At 43.7% G+C, this 18,060-nt stretch overlaps 5 protein-coding genes across 5 annotated transcripts; all 5 read left to right on the top strand.

Moving 5' to 3' along the window:
- The first annotated feature begins 2,170 nt into the window (after positions 1-2,170).
- On the top strand, positions 2,171-4,420 carry LOC138412482 (E3 ubiquitin-protein ligase TRIM35-like). The gene is made up of 2 exons (XM_069536451.1): positions 2,171-2,434; positions 2,507-4,420. The coding sequence occupies exon 2, from the start codon at positions 2,524-2,526 to the stop codon at positions 3,910-3,912; it is 1,389 nt and encodes a 462-aa protein (XP_069392552.1). The 5' UTR covers positions 2,171-2,434; positions 2,507-2,523; the 3' UTR covers positions 3,913-4,420.
- A 1,280-nt stretch (positions 4,421-5,700) lies between these two features.
- LOC138412480 (nuclear factor 7, brain-like) lies at positions 5,701-7,857 on the top strand. Its single transcript, XM_069536449.1, has 2 exons — positions 5,701-5,859; positions 5,948-7,857. The coding sequence occupies exon 2, from the start codon at positions 5,965-5,967 to the stop codon at positions 7,351-7,353; it is 1,389 nt and encodes a 462-aa protein (XP_069392550.1). The 5' UTR covers positions 5,701-5,859; positions 5,948-5,964; the 3' UTR covers positions 7,354-7,857.
- Positions 7,858-9,032: 1,175 nt separating this feature from the next.
- Positions 9,033-11,170, top strand: LOC138412478 (nuclear factor 7, brain-like). Its single transcript, XM_069536446.1, has 2 exons — positions 9,033-9,180; positions 9,253-11,170. Exon 2 carries the CDS (start codon positions 9,270-9,272, stop codon positions 10,662-10,664), a length of 1,395 nt encoding a protein of 464 aa, XP_069392547.1. The 5' UTR covers positions 9,033-9,180; positions 9,253-9,269; the 3' UTR covers positions 10,665-11,170.
- Positions 11,171-12,310: 1,140 nt separating this feature from the next.
- Positions 12,311-14,584, top strand: LOC109646327 (nuclear factor 7, brain-like). The gene is made up of 2 exons (XM_069536447.1): positions 12,311-12,581; positions 12,669-14,584. The coding sequence occupies exon 2, from the start codon at positions 12,686-12,688 to the stop codon at positions 14,078-14,080; it is 1,395 nt and encodes a 464-aa protein (XP_069392548.1). The 5' UTR covers positions 12,311-12,581; positions 12,669-12,685; the 3' UTR covers positions 14,081-14,584.
- Positions 14,585-15,863: 1,279 nt separating this feature from the next.
- Positions 15,864-17,640, top strand: LOC138412479 (nuclear factor 7, brain-like). Its single transcript, XM_069536448.1, has 2 exons — positions 15,864-16,002; positions 16,090-17,640. Exon 2 carries the CDS (start codon positions 16,107-16,109, stop codon positions 17,499-17,501), a length of 1,395 nt encoding a protein of 464 aa, XP_069392549.1. The 5' UTR covers positions 15,864-16,002; positions 16,090-16,106; the 3' UTR covers positions 17,502-17,640.
- The last annotated feature ends 420 nt before the right edge of the window (positions 17,641-18,060 follow it).

The following is an 18,060-nucleotide window of genomic DNA, read 5'->3' as shown; positions in this document are numbered from 1 at the left end:
ACACACAGACACAAACAAACAGACACAAACACACACTGAGGAGGGAGAGTTTCTCTGGAGAGGTGACCGGAATGAATGGACAATAACTCTCCTCATCTGGGAAATTCTCTCTTTCAGTCTTTTGTGTGTTTTGAAGTGTGTGTGTGTGTGTGTGTGTGTGTGTGTGTGTGTATGTGTGTGTGTGTGTGTGTGTGTGTGTGTGTGTGTGTGTGTGTGAGTGAGTGAGTCCGCCCACACTCTTGATTCCTGGCTGGTGGTGTGACTGGCAGTTTGCCTCGAGTAGGGACGGCCAAAGACACACACACACACACACACACACACACACAGATAAGAGAAAATATCCCAGATGACTCAGAGCCCACTTGCACTTTTGCAATTTTGACGTTGACAAAACAAACACACAGTTCCTCATCAGTTTTCCCTCACAATCACTTTCTGAGATCAGAATTAGGACAAAAAGCCGCAGAGTCAGAGTTTATTTTATTCCAGTGTTACACAAGAGGAACCGCAGGAGTCGAGATGTGGAAGATGTGGAGTCTGGACGACTGCAGAGGAGCTGACACAGGAGGAGGTGCAGCAGCATCTCACTGTGCAAACAAACCACGGTCAACGTGGAAGATGTGGACGTGAGACGGAAGACTCACCATCACAAATGTCAACATCTGAAGTCTGCAAAGCAACATTGTGGTTTTGGCAACAAGTGCTGTGCAGTTCAAACTCAGCTTTTTGGCCTCAATCCCCAAAGGTGCGTTTGATGTGGAGATCGTAAATCAGGGGACGTGAGGAATATTCTTCTGTGGCTGCCAGAGACGCAGGAAACAATTCAGAGAGAGAGAGAGACGATCGAAGCAAAGACTGAATATCTGCAGATTCTGCAGACAAATGTTAAGACAATGAAAAGAGGCAGATGATTAAAACAGGACCATGAATCAGAGCAAACATTCTGCATACCAATGTTGACATCTTGTGCTGATTGTTTGTTTTTATGTCATCAAATAACTGTGAAAACAACTTCCCAAGATGACAGAAGCCATCTTTGATAAACATTCATTTAAAGTTTTCTTTGATTCTTTCAGTTTGGTCCACCTCCCATCTGCTAACATGGAGGAGGTGGTTTTTAGGTCCTGTTTTAGTTTCTATTTGGCAGATGTAAAACACACACACACACACACCATGATGTTGTTTAGCTGTGAGTCAACATTAATTTGACTTCTCTCTCTGTCTCCGCAGATAATTGACATCAAACTCATTTAACCTTGTATCAGGAAGTCAATTCTATTTCAGCTCAGGAAATGAAGGAGGGAGAGGAGAGGGAGAGGAGAGGAGGAGGAGAGGAGGAGGAGAGGAGAGGAAAGAGAGGAGAGGAAAGAGAGGAGAGGAGAGGAGGAGGACATTTTTAATCCACTGAGACACAATCAAAGACACTTTGAGGAAATCCAGAACCCGTCCGATACATCTTCTATGGATGATGCAGAGTTTGAAGACTCAGGAGAAGCCTCACTCATGTCCCAGGCAGAGGTGGCTGAGGGCTCCGGACGTTGTTGGGTTGTTGTTCACAGTGTTGCACGGAGATAGAGGACAGTACCAGTGAAGCAGCTGAGTTGGGTCCCCTGTTCAAAAAGGGGGCTGGAAACTACCAAGGTATCACACTGCCCAGCCTCCAAGGGAAAGTCTATGCCAGGGTCCTGGAAAGAAGTCTCTGATTGTCAGATTCAGACGGAGCAACACATGTTCCATTCTGGTTGTGGAACAGTGCACCAGCTTTTTACCCTCGTGAAGGGGGGTCATGGTTCTGTGGACTTGGAGAAGGTGTATGAATGAACCCAGGGAGCCCAGTGCAGAGTAATGCAGGAGCACAGTGTGAGACCTGCATCATTCTGGAACTGGACTTCACCATTGGACTCCACCAACGTTGCCCTTTGTCTGGTCCTGTTTGGGATTTTCATGGACAGGATTTCAAGGTGCAGCCGGGGGAAGAAGAATCTTAAATTTGGAAACTTTAGAATTTAATTTTTGCAGACGATGTTGTTTGGTTAGCCTCGTCAGATTCATTGCACCCTGGGGCAGTTGTCAGCTTCAGCCGTTGGGATGAGATGAGCAGCTCCAATCCGAGGCCATGATCATGTAAAGCTCTGAACTTTGAACACAATCATATTCAAGCAGCCATTTCACAACCAAGTCTTTTGTCGGTGTGAGCTTGTTGCTGCCAAACGACTTTTGACCAGTTATCAAATCCAAGGCTTGAATTACTTTTTACAATCGTGTCCTGACACACCTGAGAAACCAGGAAACCTCTGTTAGTCACTGAAGAGACGCAGCCTGAGAACCAGACGATCACATTCACCGTCCAAACCAAACCAAACGTCCTCTGAGTGAGTCCAGCTACAGGAGAGAAGAGGAAACCTACAACCTGCCGACGCTCCACACACTGACCGTGAGTTTAACAAACACCTCGACTCAAAGTGAAGCTGGAGGAGCTGTGACTGACTGTACTGTCTGTTTTCAGCTTCACCTGGAGACTCAATGGCTTCCAGATTAGAAGAGGGTCTCTGCTGTCCCGTCTGCCATGATGTCTTCAGAGATCCTGTCCTTCTGTCATGTAGTCACAGCTTCTGTAAAGACTGTGTGAAGAGCTGGTGGAAAGACAAAGAAGTAAAAGACTGTCCACTTTGTAAGAGAAGATCTTCAATGGAAGAACCACCTCTGAACCTGGCGTTAAAGAACCTGTGTGAGACCTTCTCACAGGAGAGAGATCAGAGCTCTTCACATGTTCTCTGCAGTCTGCACTCAGAGAAACTCAGACTCTTCTGTCTGGACCATCAGCAGCCAGTGTGTGTCGTCTGCAGAGATTCAGAAAAACACACCGACCACAGATTCAGACCCATCGATGAAGTTGCACAACAACACAAGAAGCAGCTTCAGGAAACTCTGGAGCCCCTGAAGAGGAAGTTAAAGTGTTTTCAACGTGTTCAAGTAGAGTTTGAACGAACAGCAGGACACATTCAGGTCCAGGCCAGACGCACAGAGACGCAGATCAAGGAGCAGTTTAAAAAGCTTCACCAGTTTCTGGAGGAGGAAGAGGAGGCCAGGATGGCTGCACTGAGGGAGGAAGAGGAGCAGAAGAGTCGGGTGATGAAGGAGAAGATTGAGGCTCTGAGCAGAGACATAACGGCTCTTTCAGACACAATCACAACCACAGAGGACGAGCTGAGAGCTGAAGACGTCTCGTTCCTGCTCAACTACAAGGCTGCGGTGGAACGAGTCCAGCAGCGCCCCCTGCTGGAGGATCCACAGCTGGCCTCAGGAGCTCTGATAGATGAGGCCAAACATCTGGGCAACCTGAGCTTCAACATCTGGAACAAGATGAAGGACCTGGTCTCCTACAGTCCTGTGGTTCTGGACCCAAACTCTGCTCATCCAGGACTCGTCCTGTCTGAAGATCTGATCAGTTTGAGAGGAAGAAAGAAACAGAAGCTTCCTCACAATCCAGAGAGGTTTGATGAATACGCCTCAGTCCTGGGATCTGAGGGTTTTAACTCAGGGACTCACAGCTGGGACGTCCTGGTTGGAGACAGTACAAACTGGGCAGTGGGTGTGTCAGCAGAGTCTGTCCAGAGGAAGGGATACAAACTGTCTGGATTATGGAGAATATGTTTCTATGAAGGTAAATACTACACAGTGTCATCATCAGGATTATCTGTTCTCCCTGTGAAGAAGATCCAGAGGATCAGAGTGAAACTGGACTGGAACAGAGGAGAAGTGTCGTTCTCTGATCCTGATACTAACAAACACATTCACACCTTCAGAGACACTTTCACTCAGAAGATGTTTCCAATCTTTCACACTGGAGATCCGTCCTCACTGAAGCTGTTACCTGTGAATGTGTTTGTGGATCAGAGCAGTTACAGATAAAGATTTGATTTGTCATGTTGTTGAATTTAACTGTTCAACTCGTTTTTCTAAAGCTTCGTTTATTTCTGCTTTTACTTCTCACTCATTTTTATTTCTACTGTCGACTTTTCCACGTGTGTAAAGAGAGTTCATTATTTTCTGATCTTTCTCTTTGGTTTGTTTTTTTATTTTCATGGAAAATGTTTGTGATCATTTAGAATTTGTGTGGATCCATGAAGACGAGCAAACTGATGAAGATCCACATGAAAACACATTCATCAATAACAGCTGATCATTGTTCACATTCAACAAACTTTATTAAAACTCAGACATGAGACATGATTCATGTTGAATGACATAAAGTCTGTGCACATGTGAAATAATCCAACATGTATGAACATGTGTCTGTTTGATGTGATGAAGCCAAAATGATTGTGTCTGTCAAAGTGTTGATTCAACAGCAGCCTAGTGAATGATGGGATTTTAATATTGGGATGAAAAATAATAAAAAGTCTCCGACAGAAACAGAGTTTGGACCTTTTTGAACTTGAAATGTAAATATGAAGCCAAATGATTGTGTGTGTCAAAGTGTTTTCATTCCTCAACAACAAACCAACAGAGGTTTAGTTCAGCTTCAACATTTCAATTCCTCCTAAATGCTGAATGTGCATCGACTCCTGTTTTTCACAAACATAATCTAATGTGGTCCTGTTCATGTTCTGCTTCATGTTGAAACGTCTCCTGCTGCTGTGACACACAAACGTTCAGTAGTAGAGTGACCACAGTCTGCAGCCATCTTGTTTCTGACCGCTCCTCCCTAGTTGTGACGTCACCGAGTGTAGCGTTAGCTCCGTTAGCATTAGCCTTGTTAGCTAACATTCTCAAAAGTGAGGGTCATGGCCGACACACGATTCATCACATGATAAAGTTCATGCTGAGTCATCAGTAACATCAGATAAGTTAAGATAAGATAAGTTAAGATAAGATAAGTTAAGATAAGATGAGTTAAGATAAGTTAAGATAAGATAAGATAAGTTAAGATAAGTTAAGATAAGATAAGTTAAGATAAGATAAGTTAAGATAAGATAAGATAAGATAAGTTAAGATAAGTTAAGATAAGTTAAGATAAGTTAAGATAAGATAATCCTTCATTAGTCCCACAATGGGGACATTTGCAGTATTACAGCAGCAAGAGTCAAAAGACATCAGCAAGTAATAAGTAACATGCAATACTTAAGTGTGAGGAATAATCACATATAGAAACACATGAATGTAATGAAACTCATGTCTACGGTGTAAAGACTGAATGTATTTGTGGCTCCTGTAAAAAGATTTGTGTTGTTATCACATGTCCAATCCCTTTAATTGAGCAGCTGGTTTACTAACACACTGTAATACTTAGTTCTGGGGTCAATTACACATTGTTGCACCTGCCTATAGGGGGCAGAGTAAGTTGACTGTGACACTTTACTGCAAGACACACGGAAGAAGACAAGTTGCAGAGATTAGTGGAAGCCCATGGTCTGTTCTAGGTGTGTGTGTAGCGCTCGGTGCTGCTGTACCTCCAGCTTGTATGTGTTTCGAGGTCACGGTCTGAATGGTGGAACATATTGCACATGAACCGTTGACATCACACAGACAGATGAATCTGGCACAGTTAAGAGTTCAAGTGTTAAAGTGCCGTCCATAAGGGTGGTGCATGTAGTTCTTACTGGAAGCAGAGCTGGTTGTTCATTTGTTTCAGGTTTTACAGGTTTTATCATCCAGCCTCTCGAGCTCCACCCTCTCCTGACACGTCTGAGACGAACCAGGAAACATCTGTTCGTCACTGAAGAGACGCAGGACGAAAACCAGACGATCAACTTCACCGTCCAAACCAAACCAAACCAAACCAAACGTCCTCTGAGTGAGTCCAGCTACAGGAGAGAAGAGGAAACCTACAACCTGCCGACGCTCCACACACTGACCGTGAGTTTAACAAACACCTCGACTCAAAGTGAAAGTAAAACTCAGTGAAGCTGGAGGAGCTGTGACTGACTGTACTGTCTGTTTTCAGCTTCACCTGGAGACTCAATGGCTTCCAGATTAGAAGAGGGTCTCTGCTGTCCCATCTGCCATGATGTCTTCAGAGATCCTGTCATTCTGTCATGTAGCCACAGCTTCTGTAAAGACTGTGTGAAGAGCTGGTGGAAAGACAAAGAAGTAAAAGACTGTCCACTTTGTAAGAGAAGATCTTCAAAGGATGAACCACCTGTGAACCTGGCGTTAAAGAACCTGTGTGAGACCTTCTCACAGGAGAGAGATCAGAGCTCTTCACATGCTCTCTGCAGTCTGCACTCAGAGAAACTCAGACTCTTCTGTCTGGACCATCAGCAGCCAGTGTGTGTCGTCTGCAGAGATTCAGAAAAACACACCGACCACAGATTCAGACCCATCGATGAAGCTGCACAACAACACAAGAAGCAGCTTCAGGAAACTCTGGAGCCCCTGAAGAGGAAGTTAAAGTGTTTTCAACGTGTTCAAGAAGAGTTTGAACGAACAGCAGGACACATTCAGGTCCAGGCCGGACGCACAGAGACGCAGATCAAGGAGCAGTTTAAAAAGCTTCACCAGTTTCTGGAGGAGGAAGAGGAGGCCAGGATGGCTGCACTGAGGGAGGAAGAGGAGCAGAAGAGTCGGGTGATGAAGGAGAAGATTGAGGCTCTGAGCAGAGACATAACGGCTCTTTCAGACACAATCACAACCACAGAGGACGAGCTGAGAGCTGAAGACGTCTCGTTCCTGCTCAACTACAAGGCTGCGGTGGAACGAGTCCAGCAGCGCCCCCTGCTGGAGGATCCACAGCTGGCCTCAGGAGCTCTGATAGATGAGGCCAAACATCTGGGCAACCTGAGCTTCAACATCTGGAACAAGATGAAGGACCTGGTCTCCTACAGTCCTGTGGTTCTGGACCCAAACTCTGCTCATCCAGGACTCGTCCTGTCTGAAGATCTGATCAGTTTGATACGAGGAGAGAGACAGAAGCTTCCTGACAATCCAGAGAGGTTTGATTATTACCACTCAGTCCTGGGATCTGAGGGTTTTAACTCAGGGACTCACAGCTGGGACGTCCTGGTTGGAGACAGTACAAACTGGGCAGTGGGTGTGTCAGCAGAGTCTGTCCAGAGGAAGAGAGACAAACTGTCTGGATTATGGGGAATATGGTTCTATGAAGGTAAATACTTTGCATGGTCATCATCAGGATCATCTGATCTCTCTGTGAAGAAGATCCAGAGGATCAGAGTGAAACTGGACTGGAACAGAGGAGAAGTGTCGTTCTCTGATCTTGATACTAACAAACACATTCACACCTTCAGAGACACTTTCACTCAGAAGATGTTTCCATACTTTAGCACTGGAGATCCACTGAAGCTGTTACCTGTGAATGTGTCTGTGACCGTGGATCAGAGCAGTTACAGATAAAGATTTGATTTGTCATGTTGTTGAATTTAACTGTTCAACTCGTTTTTCTAAAGCTTCGTTTATTTCTGCTTTTACTTCTCACTCATTTTTATTTCTACTGTCGACTTTTCCACGTGTGTAAAGAGAGTTCATTATTTTCTGATCTTTATCTTTGGTTTGTTTTTTTATTTTCATGGAAAATGTTTGTGATCATTTAGATTTTGTGTGGATCCATGAAGACGAGCAAACTGATGAAGATCCACATCAAAACACATTCATCAATAACAGCTGATCATTGTTCACATTCAACAAACTTTATTAAAACTCAGACATGAGACATGATTCATGTTGAATGACATAAAGTCTGTGCACATGTGAAATAATCCAACATATATGAACATGTGTCTGTTTGATGTGATGAAGCCAAAATGATTGTGTCTGTCAAAGTGTTGATTCAACAGCAGCCTAGTGAATGATGGGATTTTAATATTGGGATGAAAAATAATAAAAAGTCTCCGACAGAAACAGAGTTTGGACCTTTTTGAACTTGAAATGTAAATATGAAGCCAAATGATTGTGTGTGTCAAAGTGTTTTCATTCCTCAACAACAAACCAACAGAGGTTTAGTTCAGCTTCAACATTTCAATTCCTCCTAAATGCTGAATGTGCATCGACTCCTGTTTTTCACAAACATAATCTAATGTGGTCCTGTTCATGTTCTGCTTCATGTTGAAACGTCTCCTGCTGCTGTGACACACAAACGTTCAGTAGTAGAGTGACCACAGTCTGCAGCCATCTTGTTTCTGACCGCTCCTTCCTAGTTGTGTCGTCACCGAGTGTAGCGTTAGCTCCGTTAGCATTAGCCTTGTTAGCTAACATTCTCAAATGTGAGGGTCATGGCCGACACACGATTCATCACATGATAAAGTTCATGCTGAGTCATCAATAACATCAGATAAGATAAGTTAAGATAAGATAAGTTAAGATAAGTTAAGATAAGATAAGATAAGTTAAGATAAGTTAAGATAAGATAATCCTTCATTAGTCCCACAATGGGGACATTTGCAGTATTACAGCAGCAAGAGTCAAAAGACATCAGCAAGTAATAAGTAACATGCAATACTTAAGTGTGAGGAATAATCACATATAGAAACACATGAATGTAATGAAACTCATGTCTACGGTGTAAAGACTGAATGTATTTGTGGCTCCTGTAAAAAGATTTGTGTTGTTATCACATGTCCAATCCCTTTAATTGAGCAGCTGGTTTACTAACACACTGTAATACTTAGTTCTGGGGTCAATTACACATTGTTGCACCTGCCTATAGGGGGCAGAGTAAGTTGACTGTGACACGTTACTGCAAGACACACAGAAGAAGACAAGTTGCAGAGATTAGTGGAAGCCCATGGTCTGTTCTAGGTGTGTGTGTAGTGCTCGGTGCTGCTGTACCTCCAGCTTGTATGTGTTTCGAGGTCACGGTCTGAATGGTGGAACATATTGCACATGAACCGTTGACATCACACAGACAGATGAATCTGGCACAGTTAAGAGTTCAAGTGTTAAAGTGCCGTCCATAAGGGTGGTGCATGTAGTTCTTACTGGAAGCAGAGCTGGTTGTTCATTTGTTTCAGGTTTTACAGGTTTTATCATCCAGCATCTTGAGCTCCACCCTCTCCTGACACGTCTGAGACGAACCAGGAAACCTCTGTTCGTCACCGAAGAGACGCAGGACGAAAACCAGACGATCACATTCACCGTCCAAACCAAACCAAACGTCCTCTGAGTGAGTCCAGCTACAGGAGAGAAGAGGAAACCTACAACCTGCCGACGCTCCACACACTGACCGTGAGTTTAACAAACACCTCGACTCAAAGTGAAGCTGGAGGAGCTGTGACTGACTGTACTGTCTGTTTTCAGCTTCACCTGGAGACTCAATGGCTTCCAGATTAGAAGAGGATCTCTGCTGTCCCGTCTGCCATGATGTCTTCAGAGATCCTGTCATTCTGTCATGTAGCCACAGCTTCTGTAAAGACTGTGTGAAGAGCTGGTGGAAAGACAAAGAAGTAAAAGACTGTCCACTTTGTAAGAGAAGAGCTTCAAAATCAGAACCATCTCTGAACCTGGTGTTAAAGAACCTGTGTGAGACCTTCTCACAGGAGAGAGATCAGAGCTCTTCACATGCTCTCTGCAGTCTGCACTCAGAGAAACTCAGACTCTTCTGTCTGGACCATCTGCAGCCAGTGTGTGTCGTCTGCAGAGATTCAGAAAAACACACCGACCACAGATTCAGACCCATCGATGAAGCTGCACAACAACACAAGAAGCAGCTTCAGGAAACTCTGGAGCCCCTGAAGAGGAAGTTAAAGTGTTTTCAACGTGTTCAAGAAGCGTTTGAACGAACAGCAGGACACATTCAGGTCCAGGCCGGACACACAGAGACGCAGATCAAGGAGCAGTTTAAAAAGCTTCACCAGTTTCTGGAGGAGGAAGAGGAGGCCAGGATGGCTGCACTGAGGGAGGAAGAGGAGCAGAAGAGTCGGGTGATGAAGGAGAAGATTGAGGCTCTGAGCAGAGACATAACGGCTCTTTCAGACACAATCACAACCACAGAGGACGAGCTGAGAGCTGAAGACGTCTCGTTCCTGCTCAACTACAAGGCTGCGGTGGAACGAGTCCAGCAGCGCCCCCTGCTGGAGGATCCACAGCTGGCCTCAGGAGCTCTGATAGATGAGGCCAAACATCTGGGCAACCTGAGCTTCAACATCTGGAACAAGATGAAGGACCTGGTCTCCTACAGTCCTGTGGTTCTGGACCCAAACTCTGCTCATCCAGAACTCGTCCTGTCTGAAGATCTGATCAGTTTGAGACCAGGAGAGAAACAGAAGCTTCCTGACAATCCAGAGAGGTTTGATAAATACCACTCAGTCCTGGGATCTGAGGGTTTTAACTCAGGGACTCACAGCTGGGACGTCCTGGTTGGAGACAGTACAAACTGGGCAGTGGGTGTGTCAGCAGAGTCTGTCCAGAGGAAGGGAGACATTCGGTCTGGATTATGGAGAATATGGTTCTCTAAAGGTAAATACTACACATTGTCACCATCAGGATCATCTGCTCTCTCTGTGAAGAAGATCCAGAGGATCAGAGTGAAACTGGACTGGAACAGAGGAGAAGTGTCGTTCTCTGATCCTGATACTAACAAACACATTCACACCTTCAGAGACACTTTCACTCAGAAGATGTTTCCAATCTTTCACACTGTAGATCCGTCCTCACTGAAGCTGTTACCTGTGAATGTGTCTGTGACCGTGGATCAGAGCAGTTACAGATAAAGATTTGATTTGTCATGTTGTTGAATTTAACTGTTCAACTCGTTTTTCTAAAGCTTTGTTTATTTCTGCTTTTACTTCTCACTCATTTTTATTTCTACTGTCGACTTTTCCACGTGTGTAAAGAGAGTTCATTATTTTCTGATCTTTATCTTTGGTTTGTTTTTTTATTTTCATGGAAAATGTTTGTGATCATTTAGATTTTGTGTGGATCCATGAAGACGAGCAAACTGATGAAGATCCACATCAAAACACATTCATCAATAACAGCTGATCATTGTTCACATTCAACAAACTTTATTAAAACTCCGACATGAGACATGATTCATGTTGAATGACATAAAGTCTGTGCACATGTGAAATAATCCAACATGTATGAACATGTGTCTGTTTGATGCGATGAAGCCAAAATGATTGTGTCTGTCAAAGTGTTGATTCAACAGCAGCCTAGTGAATGATGGGATTTTAATATTGGGATGAAAAATAATAAAAAGTCTCCGACAGAAACAGAGTTTGGACCTTTTTGAACTTGAAATGTAAATATGAAGCCAAATGATTGTGTGTGTCAAAGTGTTTTCATTCCTCAACAACAAACCAACAGAGGTTTAGTTCAGCTTCAACATTTCAATTCCTCCTAAATGCTGAATGTGCATCGACTCCTGTTTTTCACAAACATAATCTAATGTGGTCCTGTTCATGTTCTGCTTCATGTTGAAACGTCTCCTGCTGCTGTGACACACAAACGTTCAGTAGTAGAGTGACCACAGTCTGCAGCCATCTTGTTTCTGACCGCTCCTTCCTAGTTGTGTCGTCACCGAGTGTAGTGTTAGCTCCGTTAGCATTAGCCTTGTTAGCTAACATTCTCAAAAGTGAGGGTCATGGCCGACACACGATTCATCACATGATAAAGTTCATGCTGAGTCATCAATAACATCAGATCAGATCAGATAAGTTAAGATAAGATAAGATAAGTTAAGATAAGATAAGTTAAGATAAGTTAAGATAAGATAAGTTAAGATAAGATAAGATAAGTTAAGATAAGATAAGATAAGATAAGTTAAGATAAGTTAAGATAAGATAAGTTAAGATAAGATAAGATAAGATAATCCTTCATTAGTCCCACAATGGGGACATTTGCAGTATTACAGCAGCAAGAGTCAAAAGACATCAGCAAGTAATAAGTAACATGCAATACTTAAGTGTGAGGAATAATCACATATAGAAACACATGAATGTAATGAAACTCATGTCTACGGTGTAAAGACTGAATGTATTTGTGGCTCCTGTAAAAAGATTTGTGTTGTTATCACATGTCCAATCCCTTTAATTGAGCAGCTGGTTTACTAACACACTGTAATACTTAGTTCTGGGGTCAATTACACATTGTTGCACCTGCCTATAGGGGGCAGAGTAAGTTGACTGTGACACGTTACTGCAAGACACACAGAAGAAGACAAGTTGCAGAGATTAGTGGAAGCCCATGGTCTGTTCTAGGTGTGTGTGTAGTGCTCGGTGCTGCTGTACCTCCAGCTTGTATGTGTTTCGAGGTCACGGTCTGAATGGTGGAACATATTGCACATGAACCGTTGACATCACACAGACAGATGAATCTGGCACAGTTAAGAGTTCAAGTGTTAAAGTGCCGTCCATAAGGGTGGTGCATGTAGTTCTTACTGGAAGCAGAGCTGGTTGTTCATTTGTTTCAGGTTTTACAGGTTTTATCATCCAGCCTCTCGAGCTCCACCCTCTCCTGACACGTCTGAGACGAACCAGGAAACATCTGTTCGTCACCGAAGAGACGCAGGACGAAAACCAGACGATCACATTCACCGTCCAAACCAAACCAAACGTCCTCTGAGTGAGTCCAGCTACAGGAGACAAGAGGAAACCTACAACCTGCCGACGCTCCACACACTGACCGTGAGTTTAACAAACACCTCGACTCAAAGTGAAAGTAAACTCAGTGAAGCTGGAGGAGCTGTGACTGACTGTACTGTCTGTTTTCAGCTTCACCTGGAGACTCAATGGCTTCCAGATTAGAAGAGGATCTCTGCTGTCCCGTCTGTCATGATGTCTTCAGAGATCCTGTCCTTCTGTCATGTAGCCACAGCTTCTGTAAAGACTGTGTGAAGAGCTGGTGGAAAGACAAAGAAGTAAAAGACTGTCCACTTTGTAAGAGAAGATTTTCAATGGACCGCCCACCTCTGAACCTGGCGTTAAAGAACCTGTGTGAGACCTTCTCACAGGAGAGAGATCAGAGCTCTTCACATGCTCTCTGCAGTCTGCACTCAGAGAAACTCAGACTCTTCTGTCTGGACCATCAGCAGCCAGTGTGTGTCGTCTGCAGAGATTCAGAAAAACACACCGACCACAGATTCAGACCCATCGATGAAGCTGCACAACAACACAAGAAGCAGCTTCAGGAAACTCTGGAGCCCCTGAAGAGGAAGTTAAAGTGTTTTCAACATGTTCAAGAAGAGTTTGAACAAACAGCAGGACACATTCAGGTCCAGGCCGGACACACAGAGACGCAGATCAAGGAGCAGTTTAAAAAGCTTCACCAGTTTCTGGAGGAGGAAGAGGAGGCCAGGATGGCTGCACTGAGGGAGGAAGAGGAGCAGAAGAGTCGGGTGATGAAGGAGAAGATTGAGGCTCTGAGCAGAGACATAACGGCTCTTTCAGACACAATCACAACCACAGAGGACGAGCTGAGAGCTGAAGACGTCTCGTTCCTGCTCAACTACAAGGCTGCGGTGGAACGAGTCCAGCAGCGCCCCCTGCTGGAGGATCCACAGCTGGCCTCAGGAGCTCTGATAGATGAGGCCAAACATCTGGGCAACCTGAGCTTCAACATCTGGAACAAGATGAAGGACCTGGTCTCCTACAGTCCTGTGGTTCTGGACCCAAACTCTGCTCATCCAGAACTCGTCCTGTCTGAAGATCTGATCAGTTTGAGACGAGGAGAGAGACAGAAGCTTCCTCACAATCCAGAGAGGTTTGATTATTACGCCTTAGTCCTGGGATCTGAGGGTTTTAACTCAGGGACTCACAGCTGGGACGTCCTGGTTGGAGACAGTACAAACTGGGCAGTGGGTGTGTCAGCAGAGTCTGTCCAGAGGAAGGGATACAAACTGTCTGGATTATGGGGAATATGGTTCTCTGAAGGTAAATACTCAGCAGTGTCACCATCAGGATCATCTGATCTCTCTGTGAAGAAGATCCAGAGGATCAGAGTGAAACTGGACTGGAACAGAGGAGAAGTGTCGTTCTCTGATCTTGATACTAACAAACACATTCACACCTTCAGAGACACTTTCACTCAGAAGATGTTTCCATACTTTGGCACTGTAGATCCGTCCTCACTGAAGCTGTTACCTGTGAATGTGTCTGTGACCGTGGATCAGAGCAGTTACAGATAAAGATTTGATTTGTCATGTTGTTGAATTTAACTGTTCAACTCGTTTTTCTAAAGCTTCGTTTATTTCTGCTTTTACTTCTCACTCATTTTTATTTCTACTGTCGACTTTTCCACGTGTGTAAAGAGAGTTCATTATTTTCTGATCTTTCTCTTTGGTTTGTTTTTTTATTTTCATGGAAAATGTTTGTGATCATTTAGATTTTGTGTGGATCCATGAAGACGAGCAAACTGATGAAGATCCACATGAAAACACATTCATCAATAACAGCTGATCATTGTTCACATTCAACAAACTTTATTAAAACTCAGACATGAGACATGATTCATGTTGAATGACATAAAGTCTGTGCACATGTGAAATAATCCAACATGTATGAACATGTGTCTGTTTGATGTGATGAAGCCAAAATGATTGTGTCTGTCAAAGTGTTGATTCAACAGCAGCCTAGTGAATGATGGGATTTTAATATTGGGATGAAAAATAATAAAAAGTCTCCGACAGAAACAGAGTTTGGACCTTTTTGAACTTGAAATGTAAATATGAAGCCAAATGATTGTGTGTGTCAAAGTGTTTTCATTCCTCAACAACAAACCAACAGAGGTTTAGTTCAGCTTCAACATTTCAATTCCTCCTAAATGCTGAATGTGCATCGACTCCTGTTTTTCACAAACATAATCTAATGTGGTCCTGTTCATGTTCTGCTTCATGTTGAAACGTCTCCTGCTGCTGTGACACACAAACGTTCAGTAGTAGAGTGACCACAGTCTGCAGCCATCTTGTTTCTGACCGCTCCTTCCTAGTTGTGTCGTCACCGAGTGTAGTGTTAGCTCCGTTAGCATTAGCCTTGTTAGCTAACATTCTCAAAAGTGAGGGTCATGGCCGACACACGATTCATCACATGATAAAGTTCATGCTGAGTCATCAATAACATCAGATCAGATCAGATAAGTTAAGATAAGATAAGATAAGTTAAGATAAGATAAGTTAAGATAAGTTAAGATAAGATAAGTTAAGATAAGATAAGATAAGTTAAGATAAGATAAGATAAGATAAGTTAAGATAAGTTAAGATAAGATAAGTTAAGATAAGATAAGATAAGATAATCCTTCATTAGTCCCACAATGGGGACATTTGCAGTATTACAGCAGCAAGAGTCAAAAGACATCAGCAAGTAATAAGTAACATGCAATACTTAAGTGTGAGGAATAATCACATATAGAAACACATGAATGTAATGAAACTAATGTCTACGGTGTAAAGACTGAATGTATTTGTGGCTCCTGTAAAAAGATTTGTGTTGTTATCACATGTCCAATCCCTTTAATTGAGCAGCTGGTTTACTAACACACTGTAATACTTAGTTCTGGGGTCAATTACACATTGTTGCACCTGCCTATAGGGGGCAGAGTAAGTTGACTGTGACACGTTACTGCAAGACACACAGAAGAAGACAAGTTGCAGAGATTAGTGGAAGCCCATGGTCTGTTCTAGGTGTGTGTGTAGTGCTCGGTGCTGCTGTACCTCCAGCTTGTATGTGTTTCGAGGTCACGGTCTGAATGGTGGAACATATTGCACATGAACCGTTGACATCACACAGACAGATGAATCTGGCACAGTTAAGAGTTCAAGTGTTAAAGTGCCGTCCATAAGGGTGGTGCATGTAGTTCTTACTGGAAGCAGAGCTGGTTGTTCATTTGTTTCAGGTTTTACAGGTTTTATCATCCAGCATCTTGAGCTCCACCCTCTCCTGACACGTCTGAGACGAACCAGGAAACCTCTGTTTGTCACCGAAGAGACGCAGGACGAAAACCAGACGATCACATTCACCGTCCAAACCAAAGTTAACCAAAAATCCTCTGAGTGAGTCCAACTACAGGAGACAAGAGGAAACCTACAACCTGCCGACGCTCCACACACTGACCGTGAGTTTAACAAACACCTCGACTCAAAGTGAAAGTAAACTCAGTGAAGCTGGAGGAGCTGTGACTGACTGTACTGTCTGTTTTCAGCTTCACCTGGAGACTCAATGGCTTCCAGATTAGAAGAGGATCTCTGCTGTCCCGTCTGTCATGATGTCTTCAGAGATCCTGTCCTTCTGTCATGTAGCCACAGCTTCTGTAAAGACTGTGTGAAGAGCTGGTGGAAAGACAAAGAAGTAAAAGACTGTCCACTTTGTAAGAGAAGATTTTCAATGGACCGCCCACCTATTAACCTGGCGTTAAAGAACCTGTGTGAGACCTTCTCACAGGAGAGAGATCAGAGCTCTTCACATGCTCTCTGCAGTCTGCACTCAGAGAAACTCAGACTCTTCTGTCTGGACCATCAGCAGCCAGTGTGTCTCGTCTGCAGAGATTCAGAAAAACACACCGACCACAGATTCAGACCCATCGATGAAGCTGCACAACAACACAAGAAGCAGCTTCAGGAAACTCTGGAGCCCCTGAAGAGGAAGTTAGAGTGTTTTCAACGTGTTCAAGAAGCGTTTGAACGAACAGCAGGACTCATTAAGGTCCAGGCCGGACGCACAGAGACGCAGATCAAGGAGCAGTTTAAAAAGCTTCACCAGTTTCTGGAGGAGGAAGAGGAGGCCAGGATGGCTGCACTGAGGGAGGAAGAGGAGCAGAAGAGTCGGGAGATGAAGGAGAAGATTGAGGCTCTGAGCAGAGACATAACGGCTCTTTCAGACACAATCACAACCACAGAGGACGAGCTGAGAGCTGAAGACGTCTCGTTCCTGCTCAACTACAAGGCTGCGGTGGAACGAGTCCAGCAGCGCCCCCTGCTGGAGGATCCACAGCTGGCCTCACGAGCTCTGATAGATGAGGCCAAACATCTGGGCAACCTGAGCTTCAACATCTGGAACAAGATGAAGGACGTGGTCTCCTACAGTCCTGTGGTTCTGGACCCAAACTCTGCTCATCCAGGACTCGTCCTGTCTGAAGATCTGATCAGTTTGATACGAGGAGAGAGACAGAAGCTTCCTCACAATCCAGAGAGGTTTGATTATTACGCCTCAGTCCTGGGATCTGAGGGTTTTAACTCAGGGACTCACAGCTGGGACGTCCTGGTTGGAGACAGTACAAACTGGGCAGTGGGTGTGTCAGCAGAGTCTGTCCAGAGGAAGAGAGACAAACTGTCTGGATTATGGAGAATATGGTTCTATGAAGGTAAATACTTCACATTGTCACCATCAGGATTATCTGTTCTCTCTGTGAAGAAGATCCAGAGGATCAGAGTGAAACTGGACTGGAACAGAGGAGAAGTGTCGTTCTCTGATCTTGATACTAACAAACACATTCACACCTTCAGAGTCACTTTCACTCAGAAGATGTTTCCATACTTTCACACTGTAGATCCGTCCTCACTGAAGCTGTTACCTGTGAATGTGTCTGTGACCGTGGATCAGAGCAGTTACAGATAAAGATTTGATTTGTCATGTTGTTGAATTTAACTGTTCAACTCGTTTTTCTAAAGCTTCGTTTATTTCTGCTTTTACTTCTCACTCATTTTTATTTCTACTGTCGACTTTTCCACGTGTGTAAAGAGAGTTCATTATTTTCTGATCTTTCTCTTTGGTTTGTTTTTTTATTTTCATGGAAAATGTTTGTGATCATTTAGATTTTGTGTGGATCCATGAAGACGAGCAAACTGATGAAGATCCACATCAAAACACATTCATCAATAACAGCTGATCATTGTTCACATTCAACAAACTTTATTAAAACTCCGACATGAGACATGATTCATGTTGAATGACATAAAGTCTGTGCACATGTGAAATAATCCAACATGTATGAACATGTGTCTGTTTGATGTGATGAAGCCAAAATGATTGTGTCTGTCAAAGTGTTAATTCAACAGCAGCCTAGTGAATGATGGGATTTTAATATTGGGATGAAAAATAATAAAAAGTCTCCGACAGAAACAGAGTTTGGACCTTTTTGAACTTGAAATGTAAATATGAAGCCAAATGATTGTGT

The sequence above is a fragment of the Paralichthys olivaceus genome, chromosome 12 (genome assembly GCF_024713975.1).
Source record: "Paralichthys olivaceus isolate ysfri-2021 chromosome 12, ASM2471397v2, whole genome shotgun sequence".
In the NCBI taxonomy this organism is placed as follows: domain Eukaryota; kingdom Metazoa; phylum Chordata; class Actinopteri; order Pleuronectiformes; family Paralichthyidae; genus Paralichthys; species Paralichthys olivaceus.
The sequence above is the reverse complement of the archived record's forward strand: the minus strand, read 5'-3'. Positions and strand labels throughout refer to the sequence as shown.

Coding starts and splice junctions, on each gene's coding strand:
- LOC138412482 (XM_069536451.1), top strand. CDS start 2,524: ATGGCTTCCAGATTAGAAGAGGGTCTCTGCTGTCCCGTCTGCCATGAT.
- LOC138412480 (XM_069536449.1), top strand. CDS start 5,965: ATGGCTTCCAGATTAGAAGAGGGTCTCTGCTGTCCCATCTGCCATGAT.
- LOC138412478 (XM_069536446.1), top strand. CDS start 9,270: ATGGCTTCCAGATTAGAAGAGGATCTCTGCTGTCCCGTCTGCCATGAT.
- LOC109646327 (XM_069536447.1), top strand. CDS start 12,686: ATGGCTTCCAGATTAGAAGAGGATCTCTGCTGTCCCGTCTGTCATGAT.
- LOC138412479 (XM_069536448.1), top strand. CDS start 16,107: ATGGCTTCCAGATTAGAAGAGGATCTCTGCTGTCCCGTCTGTCATGAT.